Here is a 21,721-nt window from a genome sequence, read left to right as displayed (position 1 = left end):
AAACAATCAGCATATGTGTATTTTTTGAGCAACCATTTCAGAGATGAAGATTTCCTACAGGTAAGCACTGTCCCCTGCTGGTAGTTGTTGACTAAGCATGACATATGTATTTTCTTTTATATTATTTAACACAAAATGAAAAACTCACTGCTAGAGACAGTATATTGACAATGTCTAATATTTTATTGGTAGTATTAGAGGTTGATATCATAAATTGTGTTAAACTACTTTGACGTTTTTGCCTGCTGACTACTAAATTTAATTTTGAGACTTCAGAGTTAACCACAACTTTTACTAATCTCGCGATATTTATTGAAAGCTGTGTGTTTTGGTCAAAATGTTGGTCACTCTGATTTCCGTTGCTGTCCACACTCACCAACCACTAAGCTCGTGACCGCGCGTTTAAAATTCAAGCGTGGCGAGGAAGACTGTCGTGAACGCGCACAGGAGGCTTGACGTCACTGAGGCGCCCTGGCTCTCCTGAGCCGCTGGTACTGCTGGCGAAAAGATGGGAAAATCAGATAGACATCTATCGAGTATTTAACGTAAAATGACGGGTTTTGCAGCCGATTTCCGATCGACAGAGGATTCAGTAGTGGCACCGGTCTGAGCTCCACCAGACAACGAGAAAGGTAGTTTATTTGGAGAGGTTTTTCACTACTGGCTATTGTGTTAGCGAGAAAAAATAGAGGTTCTGGTTGACCACATAGATTGGATGGACTAGCCTCCATATGTCACGGCGAGCTAACGTTAAGCGTATTTGCATTTGATATTTTAGCTCTCTCCTTGATAGTCACCAGACTCACAGCTAGGTATGAGAAGCTCTGAATGAAAAAAACGAAGCTTCAAATGAAAAGCCGTTCAGTAGAGGTGGGGAAAATGGATATGGTTTGATGTGGGTGTCTCCAAAGCAGACCCTGAACCGTATCGTTAGGCTTGTGCAAAAGGCTTTGATTTTGGTACAGTGTGTTACATTTTGACACCACATTTTATGAACTTATCAAGTCAGCTATCTAGCTAATAATTTGACAGACAGTTATTTCAATTTGCCTTCAGTTGTGCGAGCAGTAAGATTTTTTTTCCTGACAATGTCCACCATGGACAATCCCTTTTTCCCTCCCTTGCTAGTTTTAATCCATAGCGTCAGCACATTGGGAAATGACTGGGAGCTTCAGGATTTATCCCGCAGACAAAATATACCAAGTATTTTAAATACACGTCAAGCAAACGACAACTATTTAAAGATAACACGACGTTAAAAGTAGAAATGTCAGGCGTTACTGTTAGCCGGTATGTTAACGTAACGTTAGCTGCTAGCAAGGCCACGCAGACTATCCAGTGTTAAATGGCTGGGGTGGAAATTCAGTTAAAAACCAAATATGAATCACAAACCAACATAGTCTGACACATTTCCGTACATTTAAACCCGCTCGTAACGTTATATTTCGACATTTTAAGCCAAGTTGTGTGACAAGGCTGACATAACGGTTATGACTTACCAACGGTTACAACGATACAGCATTTAACTTAACCTCTGTTGAGAATAAACCTAAAATCAGTGGCTCCAATACTGTTCCACATCTGTGTTATCAGGTAGATATAGTGTATTTATATGTACATTATAGATGGACTAGCAGTAACTTTGTCTAAAGGAAACCATCTGAGAATAATTTTGTTCTTAGACATGACTTTAAACAGTTACATAACTGTCTGTACTGCAGGAGGGGATCCAGTTAAGACAGTGAAAACAACAATGGACATCCTTAATCACTCTCATTGTGCTGTATGTTAAAAAGTCAACCAAATATTAAATGTACTAGATGCTATTTTCAGTGGTGTAGTGGTAGATTAGGAGGTGGGTGTACTACTAGGTAGATGGAGAGGTTGCTGAGGAGAAGGTGGGTTTACGCTCAAATGTATTTCCAACAGATTTTTGGCTGATTGGTAGGTATACTGAAAACTGCAAGAAATAAAGGTGGGCATGCCTCGTATACTTGCATATACCCTCCACTACACCACTGCCCATTGTGCTGGAGATAGATACAGACCCCTTTAATGACTCCCAGTGGACTGCATGTTGTTTGATATGGGGTGGCTAGAGTTTGATGCAGATGCAGCTGGATTTTGATACTGCATGTGGTTCTTGTCTTATCAATTGATAACCAGTGCTTTATTCATGCTATTGCCGTGCAATTTATAGAGAACAACTGTGTTTTCTTTGCAGATTGGTGTCATTATTTGTAACACTGGATAGCCCCTGTTGGAAGAGGAAATCTGTCAGCATTGTCTGCCCCAGAAAGTGGAGAGCATCAGACCTCTATTCTATCATGAACATTGCGCCCGTCGACTCAAGTTGAAGCAGGATCACCACCTCATATTCACACAGCTGGTGACAGCCCCAATCACAAAATCGGCAAGAATTTATACAGATACTTGGGGTCATAAGTTTTGCTGTCAGCTCCATTCTTCTATTTAGCAGAAGATGTACGGTAGTGCCCGCTCTGTTGGCAGAGGGGATGCCAACCATAGTGGTGGAAGAGATGGAGGTGGCACCGGTAATCAAGGATCTGGCCGCTCCCCTCGCCTTCCCCGTTCTCCTCGGATGGGACATCGTCGCACCAACAGCACTGGAGGCAGTGGAGGGGGTCCTGGTGGAGCAGGAGGCAAGACACTTTCCATGGAGAACATCCAGTCCCTCAACGCTGCGTACGCCACCTCAGGACCCATGTACCTGAGTGACAATGAGGTGGCCATGGCAGGCGACCATCTTCCCAAAACTGGTGGGACAGTGACGACCATGGGGAGACAGAGGGTGACATATGGGTCAAGGGGTAGCAGCAGTGGAGTCGTGGCTGCTAGCACCCCCAACATCTCCACCACAGTGCCAGCCAATGCTGTGCTGCCAGCAGGCATGATGGCAGGTGATGCTCTGGCTTTTGGGGACCACCACATGGCCTCGACTGTGCCCCACTCTCTAAGGCAGGCCAGAGACAACACAATATTGGACCTGCAGGCCCAACTGAAAGAGGTATTTTGTTATTTTTTCTCAAAGTTTGCAGATTTTCTCTGTAAATAATTTGGAATTTCTGATCAGAGGTTGACTTGCTTGGTTCGACAGACCACATCACAGCATTTGTGTTCTACTCCTTTTTCCTGCTTTCTCAGGTTCTGCGTGAGAATGAGATGCTGCGTCGAGAAGTGGAAGTTAAGGAGAGCAAGCTCAGCTCCTCCATGAATTCTATCAAGACTTTCTGGAGCCCAGAATTGAAAAAGGAGCGAGCTCTCAGGAAAGATGAGGTTTCTAAGATCACTGTCTGGAAAGAACAGTACCGTGTGATTCAAGATGAAGCACAGGTCAGTGTTCCCTTGTATTCATTTCAATAGATGTTTTTGCTTTAAAATTATCCGTGTCTGATCTCATCAAGTTATTTTTATCAATCAAAACGGAGTCATCAGTCTGCCGAGGTCGAACACGTACAGCTGTAAAAAAATGCATTTCACCCAGTGTGTCAGCTTTAGTGCAAGTGTGTTTCTCTCTCGTTCTTCTCTCTCTGCTCAGGCTAGAGGCAGGTTTTTAACATCTAGTTAATCCTCTTATATGCAGCTATATGCTCATGCTTAATAGATGAAAGAGGCCGTAAGTCTAATGGCTGCATTAGCATTTCTGTATGTTTTAGAAATCGCTGGATGTGGTGAACAGGAGGAAAATGTGGGGAATGTGCAAATTTAAAACTGTGTATGTGTGTATTAGTTTAACCACTGCAGAAAATAAGAAACCAACTTAAGAGTGTTGTCACAAGTTGCAGTAATAAAGGAGCAGTTTTAAATAGCACTTTTATGTGTTGTTTAAGAACAGCAGTTATACATTTATCTTTCAAAGGAAGTCTATATAAAAACTTTACTTCCAACATTTTAATCATATTTTCGAAATATCAAAATGAAGGATACAACAGTCTACTGGACTGATTAGAGTTGAAGTTGTGGTGCCATTCATTCAAATACCTTCATTTCTGATTTCAGCAGCAGAAACCCAGCATTTTCATATCCCCTCCATTCCCTTTTTATTACTTTGGTGACAATTTTTCACAAGGTTTTTTAATTTCCTTGGCTCTAGATCTAAAGAATAGAGACACTAGCTTTGTAGAATTTGAGTCCAGTTCCTTGTTCAGCAGTCTGTGTCAGCACACAACACACTGTATGCACAAATTAAACAAAAATGTATTTCGTAAGAATGAGTGAATAAGTACAGGCACGAGGTCTGTGTTTAAACCCTACAGTTTGTTGTGCAAATTAAGTGTCATTAATGAAGAGAAATAGTCTTTGTTTCACTGCGATTCTTAATGGATGGGCAGATGTGTATAATTTGCTGTTTTCACTCCTGCTGAGTCACAGAATCACACTGTGGACTAATTCCCAGTAATGCCAGACTAGCACAGAACTAATCAGTGGGTGCTGTAATTTAAAGATGTCTGCTTTCATATGTCAGCCTCCACCTCCCACGCTGGCACGCATGCAGCAGAAAACACACACACACACACACACAACCACATACAAAGGCATTTGGCTAATTACCACCTTAGTTAAGCTGCATGCCCTCATTATATGTAGGTCCAGTGCATACGTCTGCAATTGTATGTTCATGTGTGCCATTTCTGTTTCTGTGCTCACCATGGTGATGCGAGTGCTGGTCACAGCTTTTCCAAAAATCCCTTCTGCAAGGCAGTTATGCCCGTCAGTCTTTTTGATAAGTAACTGCTATTATCTAGTCTGTAATAGTGTGTACCACCTAATCATCATCAGTTATTTCTTGCGAAACCCTCCTTCCCACATGGATAAAATATCACATTTATCACAGGATGTTGTGAGTTGCCAGTGATCAACTGTTTTACAGTAGTGCACATATTAGTGGAGCAGATAGGAGAGAGGGAGAATCAAAAAAGTATGCATCACACACTGAGCATCTTTACCATTTTGACTGGTAGCAGAGGTCTGACTCTGTGTGCACTGCGTCCTCAGGAGTTGCGTCCTAGTGTTTGGATCAGTTTAGTTGGTGCATCACATCTCCTATTCTTTGTGCTCTCTCTCAAACGCCTGACTGTTATCTCTCCTCAGGCAGAGAAAGTGAGAATATGTGAGCTGAGGATGGGAGGAGGTGTGTGTGTGTGTATGTGTTTTTCCATGCTTGTCCGTGCATGCATCTGCCTGTGTTTATGTGGAGGGGGGATGGATCGGTGCAGTCACAGCAGTGAGTCAGCCTTAGTCACGGGGTGGAGAGGGTGATGGAGAGAGAGGGTTAGTGAGAGGAGAGGTGAGAGTATTGGAGGGAAGAGATAGGACAAGAAGCAAGGTATAGATGAATAGTGAGTGTGATGAGGAGAATAGTGTGTGTGATGGGGAGAATAGTGTGTGTGCCGGGGGAGGGAGAAGGAGAGCATGACAAAGGAAGAAAAAGGGAGGGGGCTGGAGGAGGACAGAGAAAAACGAAGGCAGACACTGACTTCTCTCTTTGTTCTGTCGTCTGCAAATGCTCACAGCTGGTTCAGACCAGAGTGTAACACAGCCTTGTGTCACTGTCTCACAGCAGCTCTGCCAAGTGTCCGTGGCGTCAGATGCCACAAACAATGCAATACTATACGGGGCTGATTGTGTTTCACCACTTGTATTTCTCTGGGCATGAAACGTAACACTGTCCACAAAGCCCTGCTGTTGTGGATGCATCTGTCAGGGCACTGCTGAATTTTCAGTCATGATTAGAGGCTGATTTTTAACATGCTGTAACACAATATTCTGACAGGATCCATAACAATAAAGTGGGATGGGAGCAGCCCCTGTGTTGTTCAGATAATCAATATACATACATTTCCCTCACCTCATCTAACCCTCATGTAAATCATTTTGTAATAAAGTCCAACAAACAAACAGAAGACGAGATGAATGTCAAGAAATACATTTGTGTCTCTTGATTGTTTCTAGCATCTTCAGATGACTGTTCAAGCTCTTCAAGATGAGCTGAGGATCCAGAGGGACTTGAACCAGCTGCTCCAGCAAGACCCCGCCATCCAGGGCCGGGACCTGGCCCTAACATCTGAACCCACGGAGGAGAACTACCGACGGTTACAGGCCGAGCACGAGAGGCAGGCCAAAGAGCTCTTCCTCCTCAGGAAGACCCTGGAGGAGATGGAGCTGAGGATCGACACACAGAAGCAAACCCTGGGAGCCAGAGATGAGTCCATCAAGAAACTTCTGGAGATGCTACAGAGCAAAGGTGGGGTTGAGCCTCAGGAGAGACGTTTGAAGCTAATTGATCCTTCCAAAGTATATCACCCTGGCTGAATGTTGAAGCCAGTGCAGAGCGTTGCTATGGAGCAGTTGTTGTTACCCAGTAGTTTCTGATTCGTTTGCAAAACAGCATTTAAGACAACAGGAAACCAAGTCACTGGGTTTCTTTGACAAACATTTTTGATCTCAGGTTTTGGTTTCAGGCAATCATTTAAAGCTGTGATGGTTGCAGCTTGCTTTCCCCCCCTCAGCTCCACCCAAGCTCTTTCCTCAGCTGGCCAAATATGGGTTTCTGTGCTCCATAAACTAACCACAATGCATGCTTTAACCCAAGCATGCTTCTCAGGCTAGGAATCTCTGACTTCTTCATGCAGAGGCCTTTGTATAGGTGTGTGTCCTTTGGTGACACAAAATATCAGAGACATCACACTTTACAAACCAGATGCAGGAAACTAAGAGGAAGCCCAAAACCCATTTAAACATCACAGAATATCTTTGATAGATGAAATGAATGTCGTTTCACCTACTTCATCATGGTAACCAAGGTGTTGCACACTCTGTCTCAGGGCCATCTGCCAAAGCATCAGAGGAGGACCAGGAGCGGACCAGGAGACTGGCTGATGCAGAGATGCACAGACATCACCTTGAGAGTTTACTGGACCAGAGGGACAGAGAGATCAATGCACTAAGAGAGGTAATATCCAGTCCACCCATGGGAGATGTAACATTACATTTCATCATTGTAGTTATTTTTACATACATAAAACGTGTTCGTCTTCATCTGTCAAAAGGAGCTGCATCGTCGTTATGAGGGAACCCCTGAATCCACCAAAACTAAGGCTTTACAGACTGTTATCGACATGAAGGTGAGGATTTAAATAAACGAGTGTGAGTGAGTATGTTTGTGCAATGTCTGATCGCACATGTTCATGCTGTGTCTGTGAATTCCTCTTCATCAACCCCAGGATGCAAAAATCAATTCAATGGAGCGGGGCATGAGAGACATGGAGGAGGAGCTGCTAATGCTGAAATCCAATGGACTCCTGAGCTGTGAGGAGCGTCAGGAGGAGATGAAGCAGATGGAGGTCTACCGCAGCCACACGAAATTCATGAAGAACAAGGTCCGTGACAGCGTGAGATGGAGTTTAATTTGACTGAACTGTTGTGGTAAATCTTAAATTTAGAAGTGAGACTCAGACTTTCATTTTCCTCCCTCCCTCTTTTTTCCCCCCAATGGCCTCGCCTTTTTCAGATGGAGCAGGTGAAGCAGGACCTCTCGAGGAAGGACACCGAGCTGCTTGGTTTGCAGACCAAGCTGGAGACGCTCACCAACCAGTTCTCTGACAGCAAGCAGCACATCGAAGTTCTCAAGGAGTCCCTCACTGCCAAGGAGCAGCGAGCTGCCATTTTACAGACAGAGGTATGTATGTACTGTTGCCCAGAGGACTTTGGCATAGGTGTAAAGCAAGAGCACTTTAGAGGTACATATGTTGTGGAGCGAGGAAAAAGACTTGTCCTTTCTTCTTCTGACCAATAATACTACAAACAAAAGGACAGATGTTACCACTGAGGTTGGGTACTGTTCACAGTAAAACTGTGAACCTGGAATTTGGTACTGGAACCCAACAGTACCTTTTTCTCAATACTTTACTTTTTCTTTTATAACAAAAATGTAATTTTTGAACAAGCTGCAGAGGTGACATAGTAGACTAAAACACAGCTCTGCTCCTCTTGTCTTTTGTAATCACACATAGAGGCAATCTTCTGCCTCTGTATGTCTGTCTGTGTGTGTTTATGTGCATGGGCGTGTGTGTACTCGTATAGTAGTGACACTAGGCTATAAAATAATATAGAAAATAAAATAAACAGGATGCAGAAACTCTGACTGGCTTCCAGGCTTCTGGGCACTTCACAGCACTTGTACCTCTTGTCTAAACTAGTTGTACTAATAAATAGAGTTACCCACTCAGAATGACCCAACAGTAGTGATAGATCTATTGGAATGGACCACGCCCTCTATAAATATAGTTAAAAGTAGAGTAGGTAGTTTCGTCAAGTAGGAAATATCTGTAAGAAGGTACAAATTCCTTTATAAATATGGTTAAAAGTATGGGTGTGTTTTCTGGAATATATTGTTTCAGCTCTTAAACCCATTGCAAATGCGTACATCGTTTGGGTAGGTCATCCTGAGTGGTATTGACATTTGGTACCTATGGATATAATGTGAATCGTGACCTTGTAGTAGCAATGTAGTTCAGTCAGTACCCTTAAAAGTACTGAGTTAAATACCCAATCCTAGTTACCATATGTGAAGGACATTTTCCTGTTTCCTTTGCTTTTGACCACTTTGATTTTGTGAGTATGACACTTTAGTTGGTCACTTCTCCCTGACCAGGTGGATGCCTTGCGCCTGCGCTTGGAAGAGAAGGAGACAACTCTGAATAAGAAGAGCAAGCAGATACAAGAAATGTCAGAAGAGAAGGGCACGCTCAATGGGGAGATCCACGACCTCAAGGACATGCTGGAGGTTAAGGAGCGCAAAGTCAATGTGCTCCAGAAAAAGGTGATTTGGACTAAGAACTGTTTCAAGGATTGTGTTGTCTGAAATGACCGCATGCATTCGTCATCCTTCTAAAATGTGTGTCCTGTGGTTGTTTGTTTTGACGGACGGTACTTGTGTTTGCTCACAGATTGAGAACCTGCAGGAGCAGCTGAGGGACAAAGAAAAGCAGATGAGCAGTCTGAAGGAGAGAGTAAAGTCTTTGCAGGCGGACACTTCCAACACTGACACAGCTCTCACCACACTGGAGGAGTCTCTTGCAGAAAAAGTGAGTCTATGTCTGCACAAATTGTACATTGTATTTATTTTCTGAGTCCTTATTTGTAGCAGCGTATGTATGTTGATCAGTTATGTCTGTGAAGGCAGCATGTGAGATGGTATTCTTTACCTCTTCCTAGGAGCGCATCATCGAGCGTCTAAAAGAGCAGCGAGACAGAGACGATCGGGAGAGGACGGAGGAGCTTGACTGTAACAGGAAGGAACTGAAGGAGTTGAAGGAGAAACTGAGCTTACTGCAGGGAGACCTGTCAGACAGAGAGGTGAGAAACGCTTGCAGGAACACGAGCTCGCACAAAGACAGGCAAACTCTTGTTTACTGTGATTCTATTAATACAGTGAAACATTACTGTCAGCTTTTTTTCCATTAGTCTTACTTTACGATGAGTCATGGGTGCCTGTATTAGATCTAATGTATTTTCAGTCTCCTCAGTCCCATGCTCTGTTAGTTCAATGAGCTGGAAGAGGTTCATCTCTATTTCTGTGAATGTGTGTGTGTGTGTATGCAGACGTCTCTGCTGGACCTGAAGGAGCATGCATCATCCCTGGCCTCCTCTGGGCTGAAGAAGGACTCCAAACTCAAGAGTATGGAGATCGCCTTGGAGCAGAAGAGGGAGGAGTTACTCAAAGTGGAGAATCAGCTTAAGAGAGTGAGATCCTCACATAAAGAAACCAGACAGCTCTACATAATGCTGCTATATGTTTACTTTTATATGACTGTGATTTTGTTTGTTATCTAACCCCTAACTGTGGATGCTGAATACAAGTGCTTGCTAACCAGCTTCCCATCCTTTGTCAGGCTCAAAACGCAGCCCTGGAGGCTCAGGCTAACACTGAGCTGGCCGAACGCATTAAGAACCTCGAACAGGAAGTGGCCCGCCACAAAGAGGATTCTGGGAAGGCCCAGGCTGAAGTGGACCGCTTGCTGGAGATCCTTCGGGAAATGGAGAATGAGAAGAATGACAAGGACAAAAAGATCAATGAGCTGGAGAGGTTGGTGGAAACGTGCATGTTGTAGTCTCTCTCAGAAGTCTTTTCTTTTGTGTGCCATGTGTTCAAGCTTTGGCCTTGTTATTTGAGAGTAGTTAAAGGGGCAGTTCACCCCAAAAATATATATTATTCTTCTCTTACCTGTAGTGTTATTTTTTAATCTAGAAAATTTTGATGTGTGTTGCCTAGTCTTGGAGATATCGGCTGTAGAGATGTGTGTCTTCTCTTAAATATAAAGGAACTAGATGGCACTCGGCTTGTGGGGCTGTCAGATTTGACATGTGTCTCTTTTATTGAATGTGTGTTAGTTTTATGTGCAGGTGGTTTGTGTTCCTTAGCCCGGGTAGTGTCTTCAATATTCACAGTGTATGTATTTTGTTGTGACTTTGTGTTACAGAAGTTAATGATTGAGACTTTTGCTTGCTGTTGTTTTTTTTTGTGGTGTTAGATGGCTTCACTCTGCTTTCTATTTCATCCCTGCTATCTTGGACTTGTGACCACTGTTCCTCATGACTGATGCAAATTTTCCTTCAATGACATCATGTCCCTCTGGAGATTGTTTCCCCGAGCACATAAAAAATGGATTCTAATGTCATTTGGCTGTCTACCATTTTGCATCCTGGTGGCTCTGAGAGCTGATGTGCTGAATGTTATTAGCAGACCTGTTATACAGATATAATAGTTTGCATAGGCAAGCCATCTTTCTGCTCTCTTTGTCTTGCACTTGTATGTGTATGTGGTCAACCATGAAATCTTATGACACCAGAGTCACCACATAATCCTCCAGCTGATGTGAATGAGCCCCCTTCCCCTCCTGCTTTCTCTTTTTCCTCACTTGATTCATCTTCCTGGTCTGTTTTTCTTTTTACTGCTTTCTTGCGTTTCACTGGAAATCTCTCACCCCACCAGTTTGGCCTCCAGGTTAGTATCTGCTCTTTTTCTCTCTTCCCCGGCCCCAGTATCCTTTTAATCTGTTTTGTTCTCTTCTCACATTTCGCTCCTGAGTTTCTCTCCACCTCTTACCTCGCCATAGTATGTGGTGCCACAAGCAACTGCCTTGTTTTGACATATTGAACTCTTTGTCTTCCCTCTTCTGTTCATGCCCGTTTTTCCTCTTCTTGCTCTCTTATTTTTCCTGTCTTTCACCCTGAGTAAAATCTTACATTGACTTTGTGCAGGGCTGTTAAAAATCTGGCCAAATCAGCTCTGCAAGGCTGTGGTTGTTGAGTGTCATTTCAGTGTGTTTAAAAAGGGTAGATTCTCATCATCTGACATCTATTTATGTCCACATTTGATTTGCAAATGTCTTTCATTTGCTGCCTGATGCTGTATTCACTGACAATTGGCTACAATCATAACTGGCATCAAAACATTCAACATGGGTGATCATTGATGTGGCAATATGTGAGTCAACAAAACATTAGAATTTAAATATTAAATATGCTTGCTGCACTTGATGTGCCATTTTTGGAAGTAAAAAGCTCTCCCTTTGGAATCAGACAAATTTATTTGGTGCATAACTGTACTTAACATCGCTTTTCAAATTGAATTTAAAAAAAAAACCATTAACATATAAAGTGGGACCATAGGTTTAACCCATACATGTACATAACGTGTAACTTCTCCAATGTATGCTATGGTGCTCCTGTAGGCAGATGAAGGACCAGTCAAAGAAGGTGGCGTCTCTGAAGCACAAGGAGCAGGTGGAGAAGAGCAGGAACGCTCGACTCATGGAGGAGGCCAGGAAAAGGGAGGACAACATGTCCGAGAGCTCCCAGCAGGTGAAGGTGGGGCATGAGTGCAGATCCCTCGTATTAACCTTGCATTAGAACAAAGTCACTAGATCAGTGTCCAAAAAAACCCAACATAATTTGACCTCTTCCTACTCCTGTTGTGTAGGACACTCTGCGTCAGAAGTCAGAGCGTATAGAGGAGCTGGAGGAGGCCCTGAGAGAGAGTGTTCAGATCACTGCTGAGCGAGAGATGGTGCTGGCACAGGAGGAGGCTGCCCGCTCGCTCCAGGAGAAACAGGTACACAACTCCTCCAGAACACACAGTGGTGGAAGAAGTACACAGATACTTTACTGAAGTAAATTTAGATATACCATGGTCTAAAAATACTCCAACCTAAGTAAAGGTCCTGAATTCAAAATGCTACTTAAGTAAAAGTAAAGCTGTATTGTCAGCAAAATGTATTATAATATTCTGTTTTTATTACTAACACATATAAGAGCATTTTAATGTTGTAGTTCGTCAATGTGGAGCCAATTTTAGATACTTTGTGTACCACTAGATTGATAGTAAAGTACTGCATCATCTCATATAAGCATATTATATGTTTTTGTTTTGTTTTTTTTTCCTTTATTTTTATTTTTTCAAACCCATATTTAACCAGGTAAGTCCCGTTGAGATCAACAATCTCTTTTACAAGGCAGACCTGGCACAGACTGCCGCAAACAAAAAGTTTCAGCCAAACAACCACACAATAAAAAACAAAAGATACACAGTAACATGTAGAAATATTAGAAGACCTGTGCACAATGATAAGACACAGCGGACCCATTCATCCTTGTACTTGAGCTTGAGTTCACGTAGTTTTAACTCTTTTTTTTGAAAGTTTGTTCCAAACGAGAGGAGCAGAGCACATAAAACCTTTCTTTCCCAGCTCAGTCCGAGCACTTGGAACAGACAACAAAACAAGTCTTGAGATCTCCGACTATAGCTACAATCAGATCTCTGTTCAGTCAAAGTACAAATGGCTTTATAAATGAACAAATACCAGTGACTGAGCCTACGAAAGGTTAAAGAAGGCCAACCAGCCCTGGAATAAAGTGTAAAGTGAAGAGTGGACTATGATATACAGTATTAATGTAAAAAAGTAATCAGTGTTTCCCATATCTGCATTTGGCTTATCAATCAAAATCAAACCCCACTAGATAAGGGTGCTCCGATCAATTTGCCACAGATTGTTATCGGTCGATATTCGTTTAGGACAGTAGTAATAAGTTTTGGTTTTAATGTCATTACTCAAAACCCTGTTCAACTAATTGGATACATTTTTTATGTAGGTAACTTGTATCTGTATTCTACTTGTTGCCCGTAATCAAATGTTTTTACAGGCAGTGCTAGAGTCACAATATTGATTGAAACACTAGATTTCAACAGTTAGATCTGCCCCCCTCCTGTTGCAGGGGCGATTATAACAGCATATGGGGTATGACAAGCATTTTACTAAGCATAAGTTGACCTCTACAGCTGTGTACAAATATAAATCTGAAGCCCTTCTCGTGTCAGCAGAAACACTAACTGTATATCCAATGGTGCAAAATAAAACTGAGGCCCTTCAGCACGCCTGCTGGGAAAAAATCCAAGGGGAAACACTGAGTAACTAAAAGTGTCAAATAAATGTAGTGGAGGGAAAGTGTAAAGAAACATAAAATGTAAATGCTCTATTAAAGAACAAGCATGTCAAACTTATACTTAAGGACAGTACTTGAGTAAATGTACTTAGTTGCGTTCCAGGACTACACACACACACACACACACACAAAAGCATGACAAAGCAATATTAATTATCCCAAAGGATCACACATACAGTACCTCCATATCTTCACACATCTATAAACAGAAAAAAGAAACGCCTTCATAAACTGAGATTCTTTCTCCCTCGTCTTTTTGCTGCCATTGTGGTGTTTCTCCTCTCCTCTCCTCTCCTCTCCTCTGGCCTCCGTCTCTTTCTCAGTTCTTTTATCTTTGCTTGTCGTTTTCTCTTGTTTTCTCTCCGCTACACACTGCCTCTCAGAAGCACTCACTCAAACCAATGCATGAGTCCAACCTCGCCCACTTAAAGTTGTCAAAGGTATGAGCCCAGTATGTGTGCCCGCCATCAGTGAGCAACAACACTTAACAGGGGTGGACACAATAACAGCAACACCTCCACAACTCATGCAATAACACAACAACCCTGCAGTACGTGTGACGTTTGATCATTTTGGGGGAATTTGAGTTTGATGTTGTTGGATTGCATTATTTTGTAGGTGTTGCTGTTTCCAGCCTGTGTAATATTCATGCCATTTTGTTTACCTGCTGTTCGTTTACATAGCAATGCAGATTAAATGGTCGGCTCGTACATCAAGTAGCCAATAGAAATGATCAATTGGGGATGGATTACTCTTTCATTCAATCACTTGTAATAAGGGTATGTACTGATATAAAACAATGGTACTCTTGTGCCTTTGTTAAATGAATACCAGGTAAATAAAATTTCGTGCTGTAGTTCTTTAATGGTATCTGTGTTATAGTTGACCCCTAGCCCTTCCCAAAAGCCCATATGAATTCTGCTGCCCCTGCCTCTTATTAGAGCACTTTATACTGGCAAGTCAAACAAAGAAGCTTTCTCTGCTGGTTTTAGGTAATCTGTTTTACTCAATTTATGATTTAATTGTTGGTATGTGTGTGTGTGTGTGTGTGTGTGTGTTTGTGTGTTCCCAGATGGAGGAGCTGCTGGGGGCCATGGAGAAAGTGAAGCAGGAGCTGGAGTCCATGAGGGCCAAGCTGGCCTCCACCCAGCAGTCTCTGTGTGAGAAAGAAGCGCACCTCTCAACCCTGCGAGCTGAACGTAGGAAACACCTGGAGGAGGTGCTGGAGATGAAGTAAGACACACACACGTACACACAAGGGTAGAACAGACTCTGAGTATCGATTGCTGCCTTCATCTTGTAAAATGTCATCCTATTCTGGCCTTCCCCAGCTGGCAGGATGATTTTCTGCAATGAATAATAAATGCTAATTGAGCTATTTACTCGTGTGGTTAAATGCCATGTTGTTTCATCCTCACCAAACAGGCAGGAGGCGCTGCTGGCTGCTATCAGCGAGAAGGACGCTAACATTGCCCTGTTGGAGCTGTCCTCCTCTAAGAAGAAGAAGACCCAGGACGAGGTGGCTCTGCTGAAGCGGGAGAAGGACAGACTGGTGCAGCAACTCAAACAGCAGGTGGGATGGGGGCTGCTGGTGTCTGTGGAGGGGAAATCATGACTGAGATGTTCCAATAGTTCAGAGAGCCTCATTGTGATCACACACATTCATGTTATTAGCATTTATCTTTCCTAAACGTCCCTCACACGGAACATGTTCGAGAGTAGGGACTAGAGCACAGGGACTGGGTGTTTGAAGAGAAAAAAATTGAAGAGACAGTTTTTCAGAGACAATAGTTTGTTATCATCAGGGACACTGCAGAGATACATGCCAAATACCAGTAAATTATGTCTCATGAGGATTATCTGTCACACGAGGGATTAACTTTTTCTACCAACAGTATTTGAAGTTCCTGGATTTAGATTCAAATCATACTGTCTCTCTCTGTCTCACTCTTCAACCACGAGCCAATTAAACAGTAAAGTGAAACAATGGCTCCTTATTAAACAGGGTTCTGTTTGTTTCTCTGTACGCAGGCTCTGCACAAAGGTTTTAGACATATACAGTGTTTTCCTCCAGAATCATTTTTGGAAATTATAATTATTTTCATGTGGTCAGTTTATTTTGAAATATAAACTGGGGCTATTATGTAAAAGATAAAGCAAGATTTAAATAGAAACCAGTAATTACTTCACTCAGTGTCCAGTTCTGTTAAAAACAGATTGAAAGCAGTTATATACACATTTATATTAAATGTTTTACATTTTTAAAGGTTACAGAAACTTTTAAGTTTTTAACAATCCTGGGGGCATCTATTCATAGCTGCAAAATGTTTCCTAATGCTCAAAATAGAGTTCTGCCGACTTCTGCTGTGATGATGGGACCTGTCCGTTATGTTGACATGTCACAGTAGGACAAACACAAGTGTAAAATAAATAATGAATTCTGTGTAACTGCTTCAGTTTCAGGGTCCTGGTATTGTGCGTGCTGGTTCAGTGTCATACTGTCATGGATCAATGAGACATTTGAATAGAAACACCTGTGCTTTTCTTACTATGAGTCAAAAGGTGCTCTCTGAAAAAGGCTTTTTGTCTGATTCTTGTCAGCATAGCTGGACTTGATTTGAGGCTGTAGCCACACCCACAAACCTCACAAAACCAATAATGCTATTGAATAAAACTAGTGTAGTGTCTGTTCAAAATGTGCTTGGCCTCCAGTATTGCTGCTTGCAGTTTTCACTTGACACCGCAGTGTCCTTGGTATTGAGCAATACATCTGCGTCCCCTTGCAATGCTGGTGTACGTTTCATTTGAGTGCAGAAGCTCACACAAACATTTTATGACATTGATTAAGTTAAAACTCTGCTATTTTCAAGAACAGAAGTGTTCATCCTGAAAGTTACATTGCTGTTTGATTTTGCAACAGTGTCACATGACCAGGCTTTCCGGTCTGTCTTACTTTATCTGTTCTTGAATGCTCTGTAGTGAGTGATGGAGTTGCTTAGCAGTGTAACATTCAATAGGGCTTCCCTCTGGGCTATGGTACCAAAACCCAATGACAATATGGCACTGGTTCCTATATGACTGGTACCTACCAGACTGAATCATAATGTTTCAGTGCCAGATTGTGTGCAGCTAAGAGAGAGCGTGAGCATGTGTATGTCTGATGATAAAGCGTGAAAATAAGGCTCCAGTGACGAGAGCAGAGAGTATAAAGATAAACGTAGCAGTGCACTGTGTGTACAGTTTAGGCTATCTGTCAGTGAATAAATTCTACAATTCCCAAGACAAGTTCCTGCGAATTGCTTGCCACCAGTTGATTACAATGAAAGGGGTTTGCCTCAAAGATCGCAAGCAAATTTAGCCTAACATTTTTTTAAAGTATCATTTTATAACTAGTATCCCAAAAAAAACAAACGATACTCAGCTCTAATGCCCTTTCAGTACAGTACACTGTGTGGACATAAAGCACTACTAATGAATATGTCCCGTAGGTCACAAGCGCTCACACTCAACACTGCACTCCCTTTGGTTTTCAACAAAACACCCAAGTATGAAATCGATTAGGTAACTGAAATGACTGAAAGAGATGCCTTCCATGTTAGTCAGATGTTGTAAGTGATGGCCAGGACTGCTTATACATGAGTAACTTTTCCATTCCAGCTTCAGCTCTTCATTTTGTAACTCAAGTGTTTTTTATTGTTGCCATTTTTATTTTACAGACTCAGAACAGAATGAAACTGATGGCAGACAACTACGAGGATGACCATCTGAAGACTGCTCCTGACCAGACAAATCACAAACCCTCTCCAGATCAGGTAGCTCACCCACCTTTTATTTAGAACAGCTTCTCTAATAATTCTGCAACTAATTTGTTAACAATGTAATGTCTGGAGGCTGAACTAGTGTCTATCTGAAGGGAACTATAATTTTAAAATGGAAGTGTTCTTCTGTCGTTTCAACTTCTCTGTTTGTATACACACTAACCAAATGTTCCTTTGTAACGCTGCGATTGGCTTACCTTGTGGCTAACAGGATGATGAGGAGGGTATTTGGGCGTAGCCGACCTTTTGCCCTCCCCCTCTCTCTCTCAGCCATTTTGTTCAGAAGGGTGAGCTCGTATGAGAAGCCAGACCATTCACACACCTTTCTTCATCGCTGCTCTGTGGCATGTTGACTTGTCATTTATTCATTGTGGTTTTGCCATTCCTTCCCTTGTCATCATGGCTGGCTTGGTCTTTCTGTGAGAAAGACATCTTACCACTCATCCTACGCCTTTAACACTGTTCATTTATTGCTTTTTAGTGGCTTAAGGGATGTGGTGTGTGTTTGCATGCACAAGCTAAGAGGATGATTTTAATCCTGGCTCAGTCTCGTTACCTCAAACTGAAGCATCATAGCTTTGCATGCCCCTGCACTGACGCTGATGATTAGCTCCTCACATTTTGATCCACACAAACAGGTGTTGCATTGGATAACGGTTTGAACCTCTAATCAGTGGTTGAGTACGACAATTTGCTGAGCTGCACATACACCAAAAAAAAAAAAAAAAAAATCCATACATACTCTAATAATGCATCCAAGATGGCTGGCTCTAATGTGAGATGGTGATGGTTTCAAAAGCGTGCATGCAGATGATAGTGTTTTGTTTTTCACTCTTGTCTTGTTGGGGTCTTGTGCTTGGATCTTTCATGATGTGCAATCATTGAAATGGAAGCATTACCAGTCCTTCGTTAAACATCTTACGTGTAGACTTAAATGTACCCTTGTCTCTCCTCTTTTTACTCCATACTGCCTCACACTCTCTTTCCTTTCGTCTCGTCCTGCAGATGATACCCCCTCTTCTAGCCCTGTCCCAGAACCGCAGTAAGCTCAAGCTCTACATCGCCCACCTGACAGACCTCTGCCACGACCGGGACCCCAGCATCCTCAGCCAGCTCATGCCGCCCTCTCACTACCACCACAGCGACCCCGAAGACTGGGAGGAGGAGCTCCAGAAGATGAGTGTCGAACAGGTAGCGAAGGAACTCTCAGTCACTCTCAGTTATTCAGTGTAACGTGTAATTACCAATTTGTAATATTTTTTTTTTTCCCGAGTATATAAATTACAGGTATAATGGAAAAAATAATCTAAAGAAAGCATTTAATTTGATTTTAAATTAATAATAATTGAATGAATTGAACTAATTTGGGGCACATTTAAGATAATCAGAAAGTTTTTACTCATTTTACTCCTTCTTGATGTCATGATTTAGATTAAGATTTTGTTTCTGTGCATTTAAAAAAAGTCAGTTTGGGAGTCATAGCAGGCTCCAATATTGTGTTTTAATTTGCATGATGATGGGGGCTCTCTATTCTGATATCAGTGTAGTATCTGGCATCAGTAGATGCTCATACAGATGGAAATCCGTTTCCATGCAATCAACAAGTATGAGACCAGATATACAAATTTTAGGAAAAACGTGCAGAAAATGCAGAGTTCCACTGGTTGAAAGTCTGTTGAGAGAAACTAATTTATGCTTTGTCTCTCCAGTTGGAACGAGAGCTGGAGGTGTGTGAGAAGGAGAGCGGAGAGCTGCAGGAGTACGCCAACTCTGTTCTCCAGCAGATCGCAGATTACTGCCCCGATATCCTGGAGCAGGTTGTCAATGCCCTGGAGGAATCATGCTGACAACTCTGACCTCGGACCCAACCCGGCTGACACCTGGTCGTCACATAATCTGTAGCTGAGCACAGGTGCCGCTACCTCCACTCAACGAGGCACCTGAAGTACAAGCGAAAGCTGGGGCATTATTTCCCCCCGCTGAGCTTCTCTTCCTCGCTCCCCTCGTCCACCCTGGAACAAACTACCACGACTCCTAAGTGCTTTCCTGTCTCATGTGTCTCTAATGTCAGGCCTGTAAAATCGAATTAGGGATGTTCACAAAGTCGAAATGTTGTCAAATATGGCACTTTGAGCAAATATCAGATTCCACACTGCAAAGCGGGTCCTCTTGTTTAATGACAGCTGTGGACGATGGTGCAGTTGCAGTGGGAAGAGAACTAAAGTACACACCTAATTCTATATCAGGTAGGCAACAGCTTCCTGGAGGTTCATAAAAAGTCGAAAGCTCACCCTTAATTGTCCAGTGTGTAGGATTTATGGGGATATATTGGCAGAAATGGAATATAATATAATAAGTATGCTTTCTTCAGTTTATAATGACCTGAAAATAAGAATCATCGTATTTTTGTTACCTTAAAGTGAGCTGTATATATCACAATAGGGAGCTGGTCCTCTTTCATGGAGATTGCCAAGTTGCACTATTTTGTTTCTACAGTAGCCCAAAATGAACAAACCAAAAACTGGCTCTAGATGGGGCCATTCACATTTTCACGTTGGCCACCGTAGTTAACAGCCCCTCAGCAAAGAAAGCATCATTAAAACAATTTTTTTTTTTTTAATGTGAAACCGCTTTATTCAGTGTTTCTGCCAGCTTAATCTCCTGATCTGTTTGTTTTGGAGAGGAAGAGACCTCTGCGGTTAAATCTTCTTCTAGTTAAAACCCCATGAACAATGAACAATGAAGGAATTAAACCCAGGAGAAGTTTCAGCTGGTTGCAGTCTGCAATCCTCACCACTAGATGTCACTAAATCCCCCCAAATCTTACACACTGTTCCTATAAGCATTTGTGAACTCACCAAAATTCGATTTTTTGCTTGTAGTATACTTAAAAAATATTGCACACCTGTAAGTCTGGGACAGGTGCGTTGGGACAGAGAGGATATGAGAAGAAAGAAGCAAACTTCCGCACAAAGTCTTGGAGCATACTGCCAACCTCCCTCTCCCTAGACGTCGTCATTCACAGCAGGAACTGCTAGATCAAGCACAGTTACCTCACCCACTTCTATCTCAGTCTTTTACCCCTTAGATTCCTCCTGCATATCTTTCAAGTCAAAAGGGGTAAACATATTCCTTACATGGGGCAGGAAAGCACTTCAGCCTTAGAGAACTGGGGAGCTGCTACATCTTGAGGGGAGCAGAGAGAAGCTCAGCTCAGTGGGTAACTCATGGAGCCATGTAGATGCTTATTTTGTAATGTAGTCGGTGTTATCTAACTAGCAGGTTGGAGTCACTAGTTAGATACACAGCTACTGGTGGCTGAATATCTGAACACTTAGGAAATGCCACTTTTCAACCAAATATAAATGCAGCATGTTCTCCAAATGTTTCTCTCCCAGCTCCAAGCTGTAGATCCGTAATTGTAGCCAGGATTAAATTGTAGGTACGTTTTTTTTGTTTGTTTGTTTGTTTTTTACTGTGTAGTCTGTGGCTGGGTCACTGGCACGAGAGGGGGATCAAGGCCTGAGCTTTGACGACGATCAAAGGTCAGCTTTTAGTTACACTATGTTCTCAAATACAAACGAGAGAGAGAGGAAACAAAAAAAGAAAAGCTTTTATTCTCTGAGACGTATTAATTTTTAGATGGTTTTGCACACAACGTCCACTTGTTTATGAGGTATGCAATGTTTCTTTGAGAACGTTCTAGTGGCCTTGGAGCATGCACAGAGATCAGTACTGGACCTAATGCAGGGATATTTATTCCTCTGTAATATTGGTGCTAAGGCATGATGTAAGAACTTCTGATCTGATCCACTGATCATTCAGTCTCATCCAAAGTTTCTATAGATGTTACTTAAAGCCCACCTGATCTTTTAGTTTGTCGACTGAATCACCGAAGAATACAAACGACGCCCCATTTTTTTTTTCTTGTAATTTTCAGCTCACTTACAAACGCAAGTGATGCCTCCTTTATCGTCTTTTTTGAAATCTTCAGGGCTGATGTTTTTAATTACTAAGTGCATCTACATTTACAGGAAATGAAAGTCACTTTTCAGCAGATTTTGACTTTTTAGATCAGTTTGTAAATAACGTGATATTTAACACGTACAGTGACTGATTAAAGGTAATTAAGTGGAAGGTGTTGTGAATTCTTCAAAAAAAAAAAAAAAAAACCTGAGAAGTTAAAAGCAGTGCAGTTGTCTTTTGTGTCTAATTTTGTCCTCGGGGCAAAATGTGTGTGTGTGACAGTACTGCCATAACTTGCGGAAAGTCATGTTCTATAGAGATATATATATAAATATAATACATATATATAAAAATGTTTACTGTATGGATATGCATTGAATGTTTGCACAGAATCTCGAAGAGCGAGCTGCTCT

The 21,721-nt window shown here is 42.2% G+C and overlaps 1 protein-coding gene across 5 annotated transcripts; it reads left to right on the top strand.

Moving 5' to 3' along the window:
* Positions 1–454: 454 nt before the first annotated feature.
* LOC117262254 (ELKS/Rab6-interacting/CAST family member 1-like) lies at positions 455–21,515 on the top strand. 5 transcript variants are annotated; one of them, XR_013491625.1, is made up of 22 exons: positions 455–632; positions 2,225–3,028; positions 3,166–3,354; positions 5,974–6,265; positions 6,846–6,973; positions 7,071–7,145; positions 7,245–7,400; positions 7,532–7,699; positions 8,675–8,842; positions 8,970–9,107; positions 9,238–9,378; positions 9,625–9,765; positions 9,915–10,108; positions 11,015–11,026; positions 11,757–11,892; positions 12,005–12,136; positions 14,597–14,757; positions 14,950–15,097; positions 17,241–17,336; positions 17,554–17,629; positions 18,348–18,533; positions 19,052–21,515. XR_013491625.1 is itself a non-coding variant. In XM_078167982.1 (22 exons), exons 2-22 carry the CDS (start codon positions 2,483–2,485, stop codon positions 19,187–19,189), a joined length of 3,399 nt encoding a protein of 1,132 aa, XP_078024108.1. In that variant the 5' UTR covers positions 455–632; positions 2,225–2,482; the 3' UTR covers positions 19,190–20,162. The 5 variants fall into 5 exon arrangements, 4 of the variants coding, with proteins under 4 accessions (XP_078024108.1, XP_033490969.1, XP_078024107.1 ...); XM_078167982.1 differs by lacking the exon at positions 17,554–17,629 and adding an exon at positions 13,911–13,964 and having other exon boundaries at positions 19,052–20,162; XM_033635078.2 differs by lacking the exon at positions 17,554–17,629 and having other exon boundaries at positions 19,052–20,163.
* The last annotated feature ends 206 nt before the right edge of the window (positions 21,516–21,721 follow it).

Source organism: Epinephelus lanceolatus, chromosome 5, assembly GCF_041903045.1.
Source record: "Epinephelus lanceolatus isolate andai-2023 chromosome 5, ASM4190304v1, whole genome shotgun sequence".
Taxonomy (NCBI): domain Eukaryota; kingdom Metazoa; phylum Chordata; class Actinopteri; order Perciformes; family Serranidae; genus Epinephelus; species Epinephelus lanceolatus.
This window is presented reverse-complemented; position numbering and strand designations above follow the sequence as displayed.

What these genes read in the sequence shown, in the direction of transcription:
- LOC117262254 (XM_078167982.1), top strand. Translation starts at nt 2,483, where the DNA reads ATGTACGGTAGTGCCCGCTCTGTTGGCAGAGGGGATGCCAACCATAGT. An exon ending in TGCAGGCCCAACTGAAAGAG is followed by an intron (nt 3,029 to 3,165) that starts GTATTTTGTTAT and finishes CTGCTTTCTCAG; the next exon opens with GTTCTGCGTGAGAATGAGAT. An exon ending in GAGGAGGTGCTGGAGATGAA is followed by an intron (nt 14,758 to 14,949) that starts GTAAGACACACA and finishes CTCACCAAACAG; the next exon opens with GCAGGAGGCGCTGCTGGCTG.